We start from the raw sequence: 14,775 nt of genomic DNA, 5'->3' as shown, positions 1-14,775 counted from the left end.
TCGTGCCCCGCGGCCCCGGAAGCGGAAGCGCGGAGGGGCCGGAGCCGGCGGCGGGCAGATGGCGGAGTGCGGGCCCCAGCCCCCCGGGGGTGGGAGCGGGGCTGCGGGGGCGCCGAGCCGGCATGAGAAGAGCCTGGGGCTGCTGACCACCAAGTTCGTGTCGCTGCTGCAAGAGGCCAAGGACGGCGTGCTCGACCTTAAGCTGGTGAGGGCCCCGCCGCCCCCGGGGGGGGCTCTGCGGGAGCTCCCGCCTCGGGCCGGGGTCCTGCTGCTGGGGGAGCCGAGCTCCTGCGGGCCAGGTTCTCCGGGGGCCGAGGCAGGTTTTTTGGGGGGGGGGGAGTCGGGGCACGGCAGCGCCCGGTGCAGCAGGTGCAGGGAAAGGGGGGGGGGGCCCCCGGGGGAACGGCAGAGCTGCCAGCCGCGCTGAGGGCATGCAGAGGGGGCTCTGCACCTGCCTCCCTACTGTTCCCTCCTGCCGCTTCCTTCCGAGCAGTTCTCCCCACCGAGCCCCTCCGCTTTGCCCAGGAAAGAGGAGGCAGCGGACCCTGCCTGACGTTGCAGGCAGTTGTGTGATTCAGTGGGAGCCCTGCTTGGCCGTCGTCTTCTCTTCTGCATTCTTACCCCGCAGCAAGGTGCTACTTGATCACCAGCACCAAAATGATCCAGCCCTGTAGAGCCTCTGAGACATATAGAAACAGAGACCTATAGAAACTGTTCCTCCCCACTGCAGTTTGCCCCGCCCTGGCATAGAGCAGGAAGGGGAGCGTGGTCAGATTCATCTCTGCCAAAGGTTGTCCCTGATGCCTTTAGGCTGTGGAGAAGTGGCCCATTAATGTGCCTTGCTTTTGCATTTTGAAGATCTTCACCTAGAGGAAGTAACTCTGTCTTTGTGGCACGTAGGGTACTTAAACCTTGGCCTTTTCTATAGGTGAAGTTCCTTTGCTGTGGTTTATACAAATACCTCTTAGGTGGATATGCGTGCGAGTGCGCTCTGACCCTTCACAAGCAGTAGACGAGTGTCAGAAAGCTCTGAAGATGCATGGTTTGGAGGAGTCTCCTGGCTATAGGCTTCATTCCTCTCCTGTGCCAAATTGTTGTATCTTTGGATTTGGGCAATATTTTCTTGCTTAAAATGGCTGTTAAGTGCATTCGTATTTGTTAGCATGGTTTGATCAGTTGTGCCGTGTAGGGTCTCTAAAGTCCCGGTCTGTTACTGGTAGGTGAGAGGGAACTGACACTGTTGGTCCTGGCTGTGCCAGTACAGCACATGTTAACTCTTGCTGGTGCTTGGTTGCCATGCGGTAGCAGAAACAGACGTATCAGCGCAGTCCAGTGTGTCCCGAAAACCGAGGGGAGGAGAGTTGTGTAAGCAAGGCAGGGAAGTCCCAGGGCTGCTCAGGAGCTCCTGCCTTACAGCTGTGCTTACTCTCCTCCCAGCACTGCATCTTTCAAACAGAGGAATCTGCCTCTTGAGAAGGTGTTGATTCTCTATCAAGCGGTATCAGATCAGATTTAGAAAAGACCTTTTGAATGTTGACTTCGCTGAACTGTTGTCAGTCATACAGACAATTCTCTGTGTTCTTCTTCCCATGCCCATCTCTTTTACCCTCAAGAAGCACTGAATTTTTAGGCTGCCAGACTAGTGTCTTCTAGCACTGCTGAGGAATGGTGATTTTTGGATCCAGCGCGAGCAAGGTGGCTGGAATTTGATTTGTGCTTAGTGGGGAGGTGGCTGGGTAAGAAAGGGAATGAAGGGGCAGTGGCTTCTCATGGTTGTAATGACATTGAGAATGTGGCTTTGTAATTTGAGGTGCTGGGACATGAGAGGTATGAGATGGTGAGCAGACTGCTTGGCCAGGAATTAATCTGATAGGCAGGAAGGATTGAAACATGACTGAGAGGTTGGAGTTCAGTGTCTAACCTTTTTGCAGGCTGCAGATACCTTGGCTGTGCGACAGAAGCGACGGATCTACGATATCACAAATGTCCTGGAAGGCATCGGGTTGATCGAGAAGAAATCCAAGAACAGCATCCAGTGGAAGTGAGTGACAGAGAAAGTCTAAATCGTTCACAGGTCCCTTTTAGTCCTGGGTCCTGTCGTATGGGTGCCTTGCTCCTCTTCAGGCAAGCAGAGCTTCATGAGGCTGTTATCTAAGTGACACTGGGGTTAAAATGCCTTGCTTGGAGCAAGGTTCCTCAGTGGCCTGTGCACGCTTGTAATTCCCCCAGCTGGGCTATGCTGATGGTAGTAATGAGGAAAGCTGAAGTACATACCATGTATCTCTTACAGCAGAGCTCTTATTTTGGTACAAACTAAGTATTTGCAGCACCTTGGGCTAGAAAAGATGCCTGTCTTGGCACTGGAGATGGGGGAAAGCCCTGCCAGTCTGCAGGATGTAGGAAGATGTACCAGACCTTGCTGTGCTGGAAGGAAGGCGGAGATCTAGAGTGGGTATAGATGAGGGTTTCTGAGCGATCCAGCCTTGACGTATTATAGGGGTGGCAGTAAGGAAGGTGGCAACCACTCTGAGAGGATGGGGCTGGTCTGAGTGCCTCCAGAGGCTGATACATGTCACTCCTTTTTACTTTGCCCAGAGGGGTGGGTCCTGGCTGCAACACACGTGAAATAGCTCACAAACTTATCGAGCTGAAGGCAGACATAGAGGACCTGGAGCAGCGGGAACAGGAGCTGGAGCAGCAGAAGATGTGGGTTCAGCAGAGCATCAAAAACGTTACAGAAGATGTGCAGAACAGTCGATATCCTTTGTGTGAACTGATTACTCTGTCTCCATGTTCGCTTGCTAGGCTGGAAGGCAGGGACCTGAGGGCTGCGTTGGTGCTGCCCTGCTGAGGGCAGAGGGGTGGTGGTGACCTCTTGCTGCTGGAGAATCTGCACTGAAAGGCTCCAGAGGCAGTGCCTGGCTTTGAAATTAGGGTAACTCTGTCCAGCCTGGGAACCAGCTTTCTTTGTGGTGTGTGGTTTCTTGTCTGGCTTTTTGAAGTACAAAACACTGTAACGTTTACCATGATGAGAAAAGTGCTTCTCTCCGAGTCACAGGTGCCACTTTCTTGAGTGCAGAGCTGCTCTTGTGGCTTGTCTGTCTTAGGGTGTCAGTTCTGATGAGTATGTAGCTTGCAGGCCTTGCCTGCAGACCACTTCAGAGTGTGGCATGGAGAGCCTTCCGGGAATGGCATTTCTTGTGCTCAAGAAGGAAATGCCAGGTGCCCTTTGAGTTCTCTGTCTGTGCAGGAAGTTGCAGCCTTTCTCCTTAACCTTGGAAACATTAGCATATGTGACACATGAAGATATCTGCAAGTGCTTCACAGGTGAGGAAATGGTGCTGCATCGTAAAGATGTAACATTGCAGTCCTATCAGTCTGTCCCAGCTGCTCTCCTTTCTTCAGGAAAGAGGAAGCAGCAGACCACGGGCTGCCCAACAGCATTAAGTTAAATGTAGTGCGAGCTCTGACGCCATCCTGAGTTTGTGTACCGCTGAGTTGTATCTTTCTTGTCACCCTCAGAGGGGGCAGGCAGTTTCTTTTACTTGTGTTTAAAGGAACATTGCTGCTATTCCTAAAGAAGTCTTTTTGCTGGGTGTCACTATGTGGGTGTATGTGTGTTATGTTAGAAGCCCTTGATGTTAAGGGCTTGGGTGGACAATGTTCTAATAATAGGAAGCAAATTTTACTGCATGGTAGGAATCTGGGTGTAAGCAAGGAAATAGTATAAAAAGTGGACCTTCAGTTGCATCATGCCTTCTACCAACAAGAATGCAAGAGGAAGGTAGTGAAGAGCAGGACAGAAGGGAATACACCGCTTGCTGTGACCTCACTTCCTTGTGTACTGCCTTCCTAAAGCTGTGAGGTGCCTCTATGAAAAGCCATATGTCCTGTCTCTGTGGGGCAAAAGTGAAGAAAACCCACAGGAGTCTCTGTTTCTTCTGTATTGCCAATTTTGATGGTAGCTGTAGAACCCCTCCAAAAAAAAATCCCCATTGGTCAGCGTGCAGTACGGCAGCCTGCAGTACATAAACTGTTCTCAGCTGTAGTGGTGTGGAGTCACAGCTCCTTTCTGCATCAGTGGACACCTGACCTCTCCTGACCCCGAGCAACCTGCATCTGCTTGCTTGCAGCAGAGATTGAAGCTATTTACCCTAACCTCCGTCAGCCATGCATAATCTCACCCTTGTCTGACTCTCTCCTTGTCTCTTCCAAGCACCCTTCTCACCCTACACTTCATCAGCTCTTCTATTTTTCATTTTTGCCTTTGTGTGCTGTCCTTGTTCACCGGATTTTATACTGCTCAAGTTCCTGCTGGTAACTTATGCATCATCACCCCCTTTGCTTTACTGTTTCTTCTTATTTAAGCTAGCCCTTTTGGGGGGCAGGGGTTGTATTTTCAGTTTGACAGTGCCTAGGGCCAGATAACTTGTAACAGTCTGGAAGAGTTTACTGGAGACCAGCAGACAGCTTATTGCTTGGTTGATTGAGTGTTTTGCATTTTATTGCACCTGGTTTTTGTAAACCAGTTTGCGTCTGAAGTCAGACCTCGCCAAAATCAGATCTTACTTAGGGCAGATCTGAATTCCTTCTAGAACAGAGGCTTGATCCATGTTTTTCCATTGTCTGTTCAGTTTGCCTGTATGAATATGCCTTACATCACTTATTTTTTTTCCTCTCCTGGGCATCTGAGCCTTGCAGAGGTTCTTTTTTGGACCTCTTGTGTTCTTGAACTGTGGTGCAGGCTGAATTTCAGCTCCTGGATTTTCTGATTGACTGCTATTGAACTTGCTTTCTCAAAGTGAGTTAGGGCTTGAAGATTTCCATGCTTGGACTCTTGTCAAGTATGGATTCATTATGTGGATTAATTAAAAAAAAAAAAGTTAGTTTTTAGCGACTGGGAAACATAATTTTCCTGTCTGTTGCTGTGATGCATTTTCCACTTGCAGAATGAAAAAAGAAGTGGAAACACACTGTACACTGTTTTGTAGAAGTATTTGGGATATAGCTATCAAGGGAGATAGAAATGCAACACCTGTATTTGAAACCAACAGGTCTTAAAGCTCGAGCTTGTGTCTTTAAGCTTTATTGTGCTTTTTTTGTCTCTTAACAATATTTTTCTTAAATGCAGATTTGTTAAAGGAATCTCATCTTATTGACAAATCCTGTGGTATTTTTAATCCCTGTACCTTTTGCTGATCTGACCTTTGATTGCTTGCCTGAAATTAAAGGATGTGCTCTTCTGCTGTCCACTCCCTCTCATTGCTCTGGGGATCTTCTGTGTTAATTATCAAGTGAAGCTTAATGCAAAATACTGGTGAAGTGTGAATACTAACCACACGAAAGCTTAAACATTCAAAGTGAAAGCTGCTAGCTGCTCGGTCTGAATATGTCTTAATGTTCACAGCTCTGGTATTTCTCTGTTCATGTTTCTCTAAACCCAGATATGGACTGGAAGCTGCTTGCCTGTGACTGTTGTGTTATTAGGGGCACAGGTCTTAAGGAGCTGCAGAACTTGAAAAGGAAGGATGCTGTCAGCCTGGCTCCGAGCCCTGCATGTGCTGGGCTCTGTGCAGGGTCCAATACAGCTAACACCAGGCAGCTCTCTTGCCAGTAGAGACTGGGCAGTGTTGGTTTTGCGTATTGGTACTCCAGCATGAGGTTGCCATGCTGTTGGCAGCCTCACTCCTGAGCCTAGTTCGACACCATCTCTTTGCTGGCAGTGCAGCTCTTTGAGTTGTGTGCTCTTTTGTTTATAATTCACATCTAAAAGCTTGTGACAACAGGTGGAAGGATCGTTCCCTTAGGTTTCAGATGTTCTTAAGAGTGAATTTAAGCCAGCCCTTCTGAGAGAAAGAAAAGTTAGTCCTGTTAAGGATGCTGCTAAAAAACTTTAGGGTTGCTTTGGGAGAAACTTCACAGGTTCTTTGTGCCCTGGGCAGCTGGCACATTGGGAGCTGTATGATATGCTTAGCAGCTCATGTGGGTGTAAATGACAGTACTCCATGGAAGAGAGGGCAGGAGATATGGGGCTTTGAGGAGGGGCCCTTTGTCAGTGCTTAATTATTGTCAGAACAGTTTGTGCCTGCTGAATGCTGACCAGTCTGTTTTCACAGGAGACACCCTCCTTGCTATTCGAGCCCCATCAGGCACCCGTTTGGAGGTTCCCATCCCTGAGGTGAGTGATAAATGGGCAGAGCGCAGGAGTGTGTGTGTGTGTCAGAGTGGCAGTTGTGGCTGGATTGACCAAGCTGGGAATTGGCAGTAAAGGGTTTGATGGGAGTCGGAGGAACTGCCAAGACAAGGAAGGCTCCAGATACTAAATAATTGCCAGAAAGCTCTGTTGTTTAGAAGTATGTAATTGGAGGAGCACCAGGGGAGAGGATAGTCCTGGGAGTCAGTGGAATTGTGTGTGGAACCATGCTGAACTGTCTGGACAGCATGTCTTGCCTCTGGGAAATTCCTGTTCTGTTTGAAAAGGGCATTTAATATATGGTTGTGTTTTGCTTTTGACTTTTCTCAGGGCCTAAATGGACAGAAGAAGTATCAGATCCATCTGAAGAGCACAAGTGGTCCCATTGATGTTCTCTTAGTAAACAAAGATGCTTGGAGCTCTCCTCCTGTCGTACTACCTGTCCCTCCCCCTGAAGACCTCATTCAGTGCCAGGCAGTTGCACCCTCAAAACCGCAGATACCACCGCTCACACACTTCCAAGAGGCATCCGTTCCCAGCAGCACCCAACCCTCTACACCGACACCTACCAGCACTCAGGACCATAGCCCTCCCGTGCAGAAAGCCACAAGCACAGGTGAGAGGGAGGCTATGGGAGGCAGAAACAGGATGGTGGCTGAGAAAGGAGAGTATGTTCCCTGGCCTGGCTGGGGCTGGCCCTGCTGGTCGTGCAGCATCCTCAGCTCCTGGCAAGGGAGGTACCCCTGCCTTTGCTGCAGCCAGCCTTTTCTTTTGTCTCGATTAGTGGGACTGGCTGTGTTAACAGAAATGAGACACTTGGCTTGAGGGGGTAGTGGCACCCTGTAGGAGCAGTGGTGAGGGAGAGACTAATCACACAGATTCATTGATTAGCAGAAGTTTGTAAAAGGGTCTTTTCAAGTTCAGCTTTCAGTTTGAAAAAAGACTGTCAAAAATTCTAGATTAGGTTGCTTGTGGCTTTGTCCAGCTAAATTTTGAAATCCTTCAGCAGTGGAGATCCCCAGCTTCCTTGGTGAGCTCTTCCAGGGCTGCAGCACCCTCTCAGTGAATTCCTTTTTCCTGATGTCTGGATCCTTTGAGCTGCATCTCATGCCTGTTCTGCATGTTACATTCTTTGGCACCACCGAGAAGTTCTTAATTTTTGTAACTGCCTTTCAGGTAGCTGCAAGCTGCTGTTAGATTGCCCTTAGACTTCTCTTTGCCTTACTGAATAAGCCCAGCTCCCTCCACCCCTCCTTGTAGGCCATGTGCCCTAGCCCCCTGGCCATCTTGGTAGCCCTCAGCTGGTTCTTCTCCACATCTTTCTTGAACTGGAGGATGGCCAAGCTGGACACCGTACCCCAAGTGCGGCCTCAGCCCCACACTTCCCTCAGTGTGCTGGCCACGCTTCTCCTGGTGTAACTTACTACCCGGCTTGTGTTAATTGCTGTGAGAGTGTGTTCTTGGCTTATGTGCAGCCTGGCACCACCAAGACTGCTGCTCTCCAGCAGAACTGCAGCTGGACCTGGGAGTTTTTGCTGGGTGAAAGCCTTCCTATGCAGCTGTTTGTGCTCGGCCAGCCTTGCCAGTGAGGTTTTGGTCTGTGCTGCAGCTGCTTGCTTTGGGACTGGTGGGAGATTACATTCTTGTGTGTGTCTGTGGCTCTTTCCAGAATGCGGTGTCACAGCGGCAGAGTCCAAGAGCAGTGGCAACTTTGACCCCCTCGGCAATGCGTCCGCATCGGCCAGCCAGCCAGCCGGGTTAGATACACAGCCACTGCAGTCCTCTGCCTCGCTGGACAGCAGCTCCGTCCTACACAGCCCCTCTACCTCCTTTGAGCCGATCAAGCCCGACCCCACAGGAAGTGAGTATGCACCCTTGTTTCATGCGTTGCTCCAAAAGCATGCAGCTTGGAGCGAGGGAAAGGCTGCTAGGCCTGGAGGAAGGAGCTGAACTCTGTTCTTCCTTTGCTGTCAGCCAGACTCTGCAAGGGATGAGTAGGCATTTCCCTGTGAGGGTGCTGGGGAACCTGGTGAGAAGGTGACTCTGTCATGTCTAGGGTCCTACCACTTTCTGTGACGTCAGTACTAGAAAATCTGTGAGGGACACTCGCATGACATGCATCTTTGCTGTTACATGTAGGATTATTCCCTTGCAGTCCCTTCTGTAGTGCAAGGTCCAATTTTGAGACTGCATGAAGCTATAGAATTTCCAGCCATCACTGAGAGCACCTTTGTAGCTCATGGGGAGTTTTCCTGTATCAGGAGAGCTCTTGTCTCTGTTTTCCTCCTTTACTTAGGAATACTTCATCTATTTTTAGTCATCTTGTGGTCTTAATGATCTCACAGTGTATATTTGGGGAGCTCCTTGATGTGCTTGGTGAGGTGAAATGGGCTTTAAAAAAGGGACATTTGAGCTTTATGCCAGGAAATGGCAGGGTGGCCCAAGGAGAGAAAAGTATCCTCTAGGTAGGACACACTGCTTTAATGTTTCGAAGCGTACCTTCACTGCAGAAACACTCTAGGCTAGAGGGTTATGGTTAGAAGAGGAAATCTTCCTCAAATGTACCTCACACAGTGCTTTTGTCATACTTCTGCTGCTAGCGTGTCTGAGAAGTGTGAACTGTCTGTCTTCATCTTGGAGTAGACTTGTTTGTGGAATTAGGCCTGTGATATGTGTATAGCTTAGCATTTCCCAGTGGGCCTGTGCTGACTCTCTAAAGGCACGCCCTCATCCTATACAAGATAAATCGAGGTGGTATATGGAAGCTGACACCATATGAGGCTTGCATACAGGGAATTATTCTAGAGCTGCTGACTGTGATAACGTGTTCATGTCCCAGGGCTCCTGATACATATAATACAGATTTATTTTAAAGTAGTCGAGCTTAAGTATTTTATTTCTTACCATTTCAGCAGAAGTATGTGACATGGGGTCTGGGGGCACAATTTCTGGTGGCACAGGATGATTTGGGTGCATAAGGAGTGCAGTAGGACAGTAGGTGATTGTGCTGTAAAGCATTTCAGACTCTTTGTGTAACGATGCAAACCATTTGGTTTGTTGTATTTGCAGTACTGGAACTTCCCAAAGAGCTGTCAGAGATGTTTGATCCAACGAGAGGTATGTTCACTCCCTGACCATGGCTTTGTTCTGTGCCCATCTACCCACAGAAGTGGGACAGCTCGTTTTATTCACTCTTTTTTGGGTTATTTTGGGGTTGTGGTTTTGTATGGTGCTTGTGGTTGTTGGTGGCTGCTGGGTCTCTACTTGTAGTTAGACACTCTTAAAATTACTGGTTTCTGTATGTATTTTTCTGTCTTCATGTTGCCAGCAGCCTCTGTTAGAGTTTGCCCTACAGTGTGCGGATGAGGGTTTTCCTGTCACCATGCCAATGCTAATCTGTGCTCTGCCTTCCCATGCTCCTTCTCCAACTTGTCTGCACCATGTGAAAGAAAAATCCCTGTTAGTCTTGTTCAGCTGTAGCCTGCCTGAGGCTAATCCAAGCAAATAATCTAGGGAGAGTCTTCTCTCTTCAAAATATCCCTCTGTGGTTTTGGTGGTGCTAGTAATTTTGGAGCAGTAGGGGAGGAGATGCTGTTAACTTGTGTTAGGAGTTCTGCCTCTGCCCAAGGAATCTCTGGGTGTCACTGCCTAATGGTGGGACAGACTCTGGGCTAAGGGCAGGAGAGGTGAAGGAATTTGATCTGACATAAGCCTAAACTGGGAAACTCTTCTTACCTGCACATTTGTTTCCCTTCAGTGCTGTCAGAATACTTTCTAGCCCCACAGCTAGGCAGAGCTGAGTACACACAAGCACTTCTGTGGTGACAGGATATGTACAACAACAGTCCCTAGTTCTGTGTTCTAGCAGGTGCTTTGTGAAAGTGCTGCCTTTGCGTAAAAACCCCACAGTCCCAAATGCGCACGTGTGAGCCTCCAATCTGTGTGCTAGGAGCCCTGGCCTCCACAGTTGGCCTGGAGTGCACCTTTCCTCCTTGCCCAGTGCCCACTGCTGGAGATGGTGGATGAGGTCTTGGTAATGACTGAGTACATCTGCAGAACAAATGTGACTTCGCAATGTGAGACATAAACTGCTGCAAGGCCCCAGCCCGTGCAGATCTAGCTTAACGCAAACTAACAGTACTGTGTGACTATGTGGACACTATTAAAAAGGAGGTGTTTGCCGTCTATGGTAATGTATGTTGTTTTATGGAGTATTCTTCCCAATTTGGAGGGGGAAGATGACAATCCAGGAGTGAAGGACAAAACAGAGTCGACAGCTACAGAGGCAAAACTCAGGACTGGAAAAAAGGAACACTACAGAGCTCAGAGAAATGGGACTTGCAGCATGCTCCATGCAGCCTCTTTCATCCGTGTGTGATCCCAGTAATGTTGCCCTGGCACTGGTGGCTGCTTTCAGGCTATGCAGTTTAAGCTGCAAGAGCCTGCAGTTCTTCCTTAGTGCTTTGTATTGGAATTACTTTTTCTGCGTGGTTTTCTCTCTCTTTTAAATGGGTACTTAATAACTGCTTGTTTTAAACTCGTATCCTGGAAGAAACCTGGATTTCAACACACACATATACACACCCTGCTATATTCCCAGCCCTGATCCAAGAACGCAGGTTCTGCATTTAATTGCTATTTATTGAAGCTGGTATTAGTCCTGTCTAGTTGCTCATTGTTGGAATTCTCTCATGTCATGGCACTGAATTAGACCGGTAGGTTCCTGTCTTCTGGGAAATAGCCTGCTGTGGATAGGTGTCTTGAAAATGGGCTCATCTGAGTTTCTTTGGGAAAGCTTATTTCAAGCGTGGGTGGTATCTCATCAGCCCAGTTAGATTGAGTTAGATATTCACTATCTGAACTTGGTAAAGTGAGAGAGGTATTCAGAAAGTTGTTTTCAAATGCTTAGTTTCTTCAAGAAAAGAGATTGACTTGCACATGCTTTGTTTGGCTGCTTGTGTACTGTTCAAGTGCCTCGTGAACCTACTAGCCAAGAGTAACAACACTGGAGGAAGGAATGACATTTCAGAGATAATTTTTTTACAGTTTTGTGTGGGCAGTAGAGGGGAGAGCAGAGTTAATGGCCCATTAAGGAAGGATGTGGAGAGCTCAGATGCTCATTCTGTTTGGCAGCAGGCAGCCAGTGAATCTGCCAGGGCCTATGGCTGGATTAGCCACAGCGCAGCCGTTGGGCAAGGGGAGCAAATTAAGGGGGCAAAGGACACAAATCTGGAGGAAGCTGGAGGCTCGTTAGTTCTACTGCTTCTGGAACAGCTCATTTGTTTTTTATTTTTTTTCCCCCACTGTTAGCAAAGTTGGTGGGTAGTTGAGGACTGTGAATAAGTCGGGCTTTACCAGCTCAATTTCAGATGCATGTTGAGGAGTTTCCTCTGGAGGAGTTTGGGGCACCAGCTAGCATGCCAGCGCAGGGGTAAGGCACAGCCTGTCATATGAAGGAGACTGGCGTGTGGTTGAGCTAAAGCAAGCAGAAACCTCCTGCAGAATTTTTTTGATGTAGCTTTAATTGTCTGACACAGATTTCCCTTTGCCTGTGGCAGGAGGGCCAAGCCTCCTTTCGCCACTACCTGCTGCACACACTGTGCCTTAGCCAGAGGAGGGATAACAAGGGCGAAGACCACCCTGGGAAGGGTGGGGAACTACACAGAAGCAGACCAGGAAAGCAGACTGTGTTGCTTAACCATGCTTGTCTCTTTCCCAGAATGTATGAACTCTGAGCTGCTGGAAGAGCTGATGTCATCTGAAGGTGAGTCTTTGAGTCTCCCCATCATGGTGTGGCCTCTCCAGGGAAGGAAGGCCACATTGTATGACTTTACCCAGCTGACAGTCTTGCGACTACAGACTCACCCTCATCTCTTCTGGGCTCTGGACACAGACTCTGTTCTCGCTGTCCTGCCTGTCCCTGAGAGAGGTGTGAGGACCAGAAGAGCCTGTCTCTTCCATATTGCAAGGCTGACTTGAAGCAAGCTCAAAGACTGTTACTGTGAGGTGGCCTCCTCATGGCTCTGCAGCTCAGCGCCTGTTGGCAGCTCTTGGCTCAGTGTGGGAGTGCTGAGTTTAGTAACCAACCATGGGCTTTTCTTTCCCCAGTGTTTGCTCCATTGCTCCGCCTCTCCCCTCCACCTGGAGATCATGACTACATCTATAACCTGGATGAGAGTGAAGGCGTCTGTGACCTCTTTGACGTGCCTGTCCTCAACCTCTGACTTCTCAGTGCGGCTGTGAGCCTTGCAAACACAGACCGTTTTGTAACTCTTTGGAAAGTGTCTATTTTTGGATTCCTTTTGTGCTAGAGCTCGATGAGTGAGCGATTCAGAGATGCTCTCGTATGGACTCAGAACCAAGAGATATGGACTTGCAGGCCGGGAGCCTCCCTGTAGCTGCTTCCTCTTCCTCTGTTGCACGTGCAAGGTGCATGTGCAACTCACTCCGCCGTATCTCTCTCTCCACTGGATCCTGGGCCTCACTTCAAAGGGTCTGTGTTTTGAGTGTTCCCAGTTCACCTGTAGAGTTTGCCCATGTGCCTCTCCGAGCTTCCTCAAATCTGCATGCCTTGGTTTTTCCTGCACTCCTAGAGGCACTTTGCACCTCCTAGGTACCAGCTGCTACAAGGAGCCCTAATATCGTGGTCAGTTCACAAGCCCAGAGGTAGTTAGCTAGATTTCTCAATGTGAGCAGTTCAGATTGGGGTGGTTATATTTCTGAATGACAGCAATGGGGGAGAAGGGTGGAAAGGTACCAAAGTGTCCATTTCTTCCAGTGACTCAAGACCAAGCTAGTATGTTTTGCAAGAAAAAGCACTTTTTTTAGCCAGCTGTGCCTCCTAGTGGGACTCAGGAGTTGAGCATTCCTAGTAGGACCCGGGAGCTGAGTCTTTCCCTGCTTGTGCATCAGCAGGAATGCTGGTTGTGTGTTCACCAGTCCGCTGATGCATGAGCCCAGGGGCTCTGGCTCTTTGTACAGCAGCTGTGCTGTTTCTACAGGGCTAAAGAAGAGGTGCCAGTAAGTTGTTTTTTTTTTATTTTATTTTTTTATTTGTTTTTGCCTGAGTGAAGAGATGTTTGAAAGGGTAAGACTGCTCCAGCTGGTGCCTGTAAGGTACTCCAGGTACATCAGAGCCTGCTCATATTTGCAAATAGCTATCTTCTCCAACCATTGCACTTGAGCCTTCAACTGTCTAAAAGGCGACCAAGCAGTAACAATTCAGTAGTACTGTGCTGTGACAAGTTATGTAGGTGTTGTCAAAATAGTGCTTCCCCCTCCCCCCTTTTTTTCCTCTCAGCATCTGCTCAGGATCAAGCTTTCTGTATATTTGAATTTGCTCCTCTAGTATCCATACCCACACACCCAATTCCTGATCCTGTGGCAGGTTGCTACCTGGTGTGATGCTTTCTCTGCATTATTTTTCTGCAAGATTTTCTTCATTGCTTTCTTCATACCTTCTTCCATTGTAAAGGAAGGTCTGCTGTTGGGTTCGTTACGATGATCAGGTGGTACCAGTCTTGGACCTTGTGCAGTTTAGTTGGAGTAAAATGCCCTGATGGATCTGTGTTGTATTTTGCAAGCCCCGACTTTGGTTTTCGGTCAGATCCTGTATTTGAGTGTCTTCAGTTTTGCACATCTTCCTGCTGATGTGGTGGCAACAGCTGTCCTGCCTTTCCTGCTCTGCAAACTACCGAAGAGAGCACCAGGCCAGGAGTGTGGCTCGCCGTTGCAGACAGGTAGCTTGCAGCCAGCCGTGTAACCAGTTGATGTTTAACTTCTCCGCTTAGCTGCTCGCCGCCTGTAAACCACACAGCCAGCTGGAGCACCAGGAATATGGGATGTAAAGTCTTCAATTGTTGGAGCCCGCAGAAGTGAGAAGAGTATATGCTTGGGATGTGGATCCCTGAGGTGGCTCCTCGGGCCATCCTGTTCTGTGTGGGACTCCTCGAGAAGAGCCACCCCTCTCTGCAGCCCTGAAGCACCGGCGTCCTCTTTGGGAAAAGCCTGAAGAATTCAGGAGGAACAACGGGATGGTCTCTAGTGTGGCAGCGGGCAGCTGCTGCCGGCGAGACAGCCACGGCGTGGGACCCTGCAGGGGGGTGAACTTCCAGCCCGCATGCAGCTAGTCCACGAACCTTCCCTCCTCGGCATCCCTCGGCCCTGCGCGCGCGTTAGCTAGGCTCCGTGGCTTTGGTGTAGCTCGAGCTCTCCGCGTACTGCCTGGCCCTCGCCCTCCTCCCGAGTGTTCGCGTTTGCCACCACCAGTTAGACGACCTTTGGAAAAGGACACCTAGAGAAAAATTTACAGTCGCAAATGAACTTTTGATTCATATATAAAGATTATTTTTATACTTTTTTTGCAAGGAAAGAAACAAATTGCCTGTAATATTTGTATAGTGTTCTCTGACGTGAATAAACAAAAAACTTTCCAGAGCTTCCCACCTCGGCCGAGGCCGGACGGAGGGGGTGCCCCCGAAACGCGGGGTGCCGGCCGCCCCCCTCGGGGCCGGGCTCCTTCCCCGGCGGGAGGTGGGTCCCGCCGAACCCGCGTCAGCTCAGGTGAGGGGGCTGGGCCTGCT

General features: G+C 49.2%; 1 protein-coding gene across 2 annotated transcripts; it reads left to right on the top strand.

Annotated features, from left to right (window-relative positions):
- The first annotated feature begins 27 nt into the window (after nt 1-27).
- Nucleotides 28-14,629, top strand: E2F4 (E2F transcription factor 4). Of its 2 annotated transcripts, XM_049804334.1 has the most exons (10): nt 28-205; nt 1,932-2,041; nt 2,596-2,759; nt 3,286-3,327; nt 6,117-6,178; nt 6,524-6,809; nt 7,863-8,054; nt 9,263-9,310; nt 11,913-11,957; nt 12,302-14,629. In XM_049804334.1, the coding sequence occupies exons 1-10, from the start codon at nt 59-61 to the stop codon at nt 12,415-12,417; spliced, it is 1,212 nt and encodes a 403-aa protein (XP_049660291.1). In that variant the 5' UTR covers nt 28-58; the 3' UTR covers nt 12,418-14,629. The 2 variants fall into 2 exon arrangements, with proteins under 2 accessions (XP_049660291.1, XP_049660292.1); XM_049804335.1 differs by lacking the exons at nt 11,913-11,957; nt 12,302-14,629 and adding an exon at nt 10,425-11,906.
- The last annotated feature ends 146 nt before the right edge of the window (nt 14,630-14,775 follow it).

The sequence above is a fragment of the Accipiter gentilis genome, chromosome 7 (genome assembly GCF_929443795.1).
Source record: "Accipiter gentilis chromosome 7, bAccGen1.1, whole genome shotgun sequence".
Lineage (NCBI taxonomy): Eukaryota > Metazoa > Chordata > Aves > Accipitriformes > Accipitridae > Astur > Astur gentilis.
Note: the sequence above shows the minus strand (reverse complement) of the source record. Positions and strands in the feature narration are given on the sequence as shown.

Excerpts from the sequence above, each read along its gene's own strand:
- E2F4 (XM_049804334.1), top strand. The coding sequence starts at position 59 with ATGGCGGAGTGCGGGCCCCAGCCCCCCGGGGGTGGGAGCGGGGCTGCG. Across the intron at positions 2,760-3,285 it reads AGATGTGCAGAACAGTCGAT|TAGCATATGTGACACATGAA; the intron begins ATCCTTTGTGTG and ends CCTTGGAAACAT. Across the intron at positions 6,179-6,523 it reads TGGAGGTTCCCATCCCTGAG|GGCCTAAATGGACAGAAGAA; the intron begins GTGAGTGATAAA and ends GACTTTTCTCAG.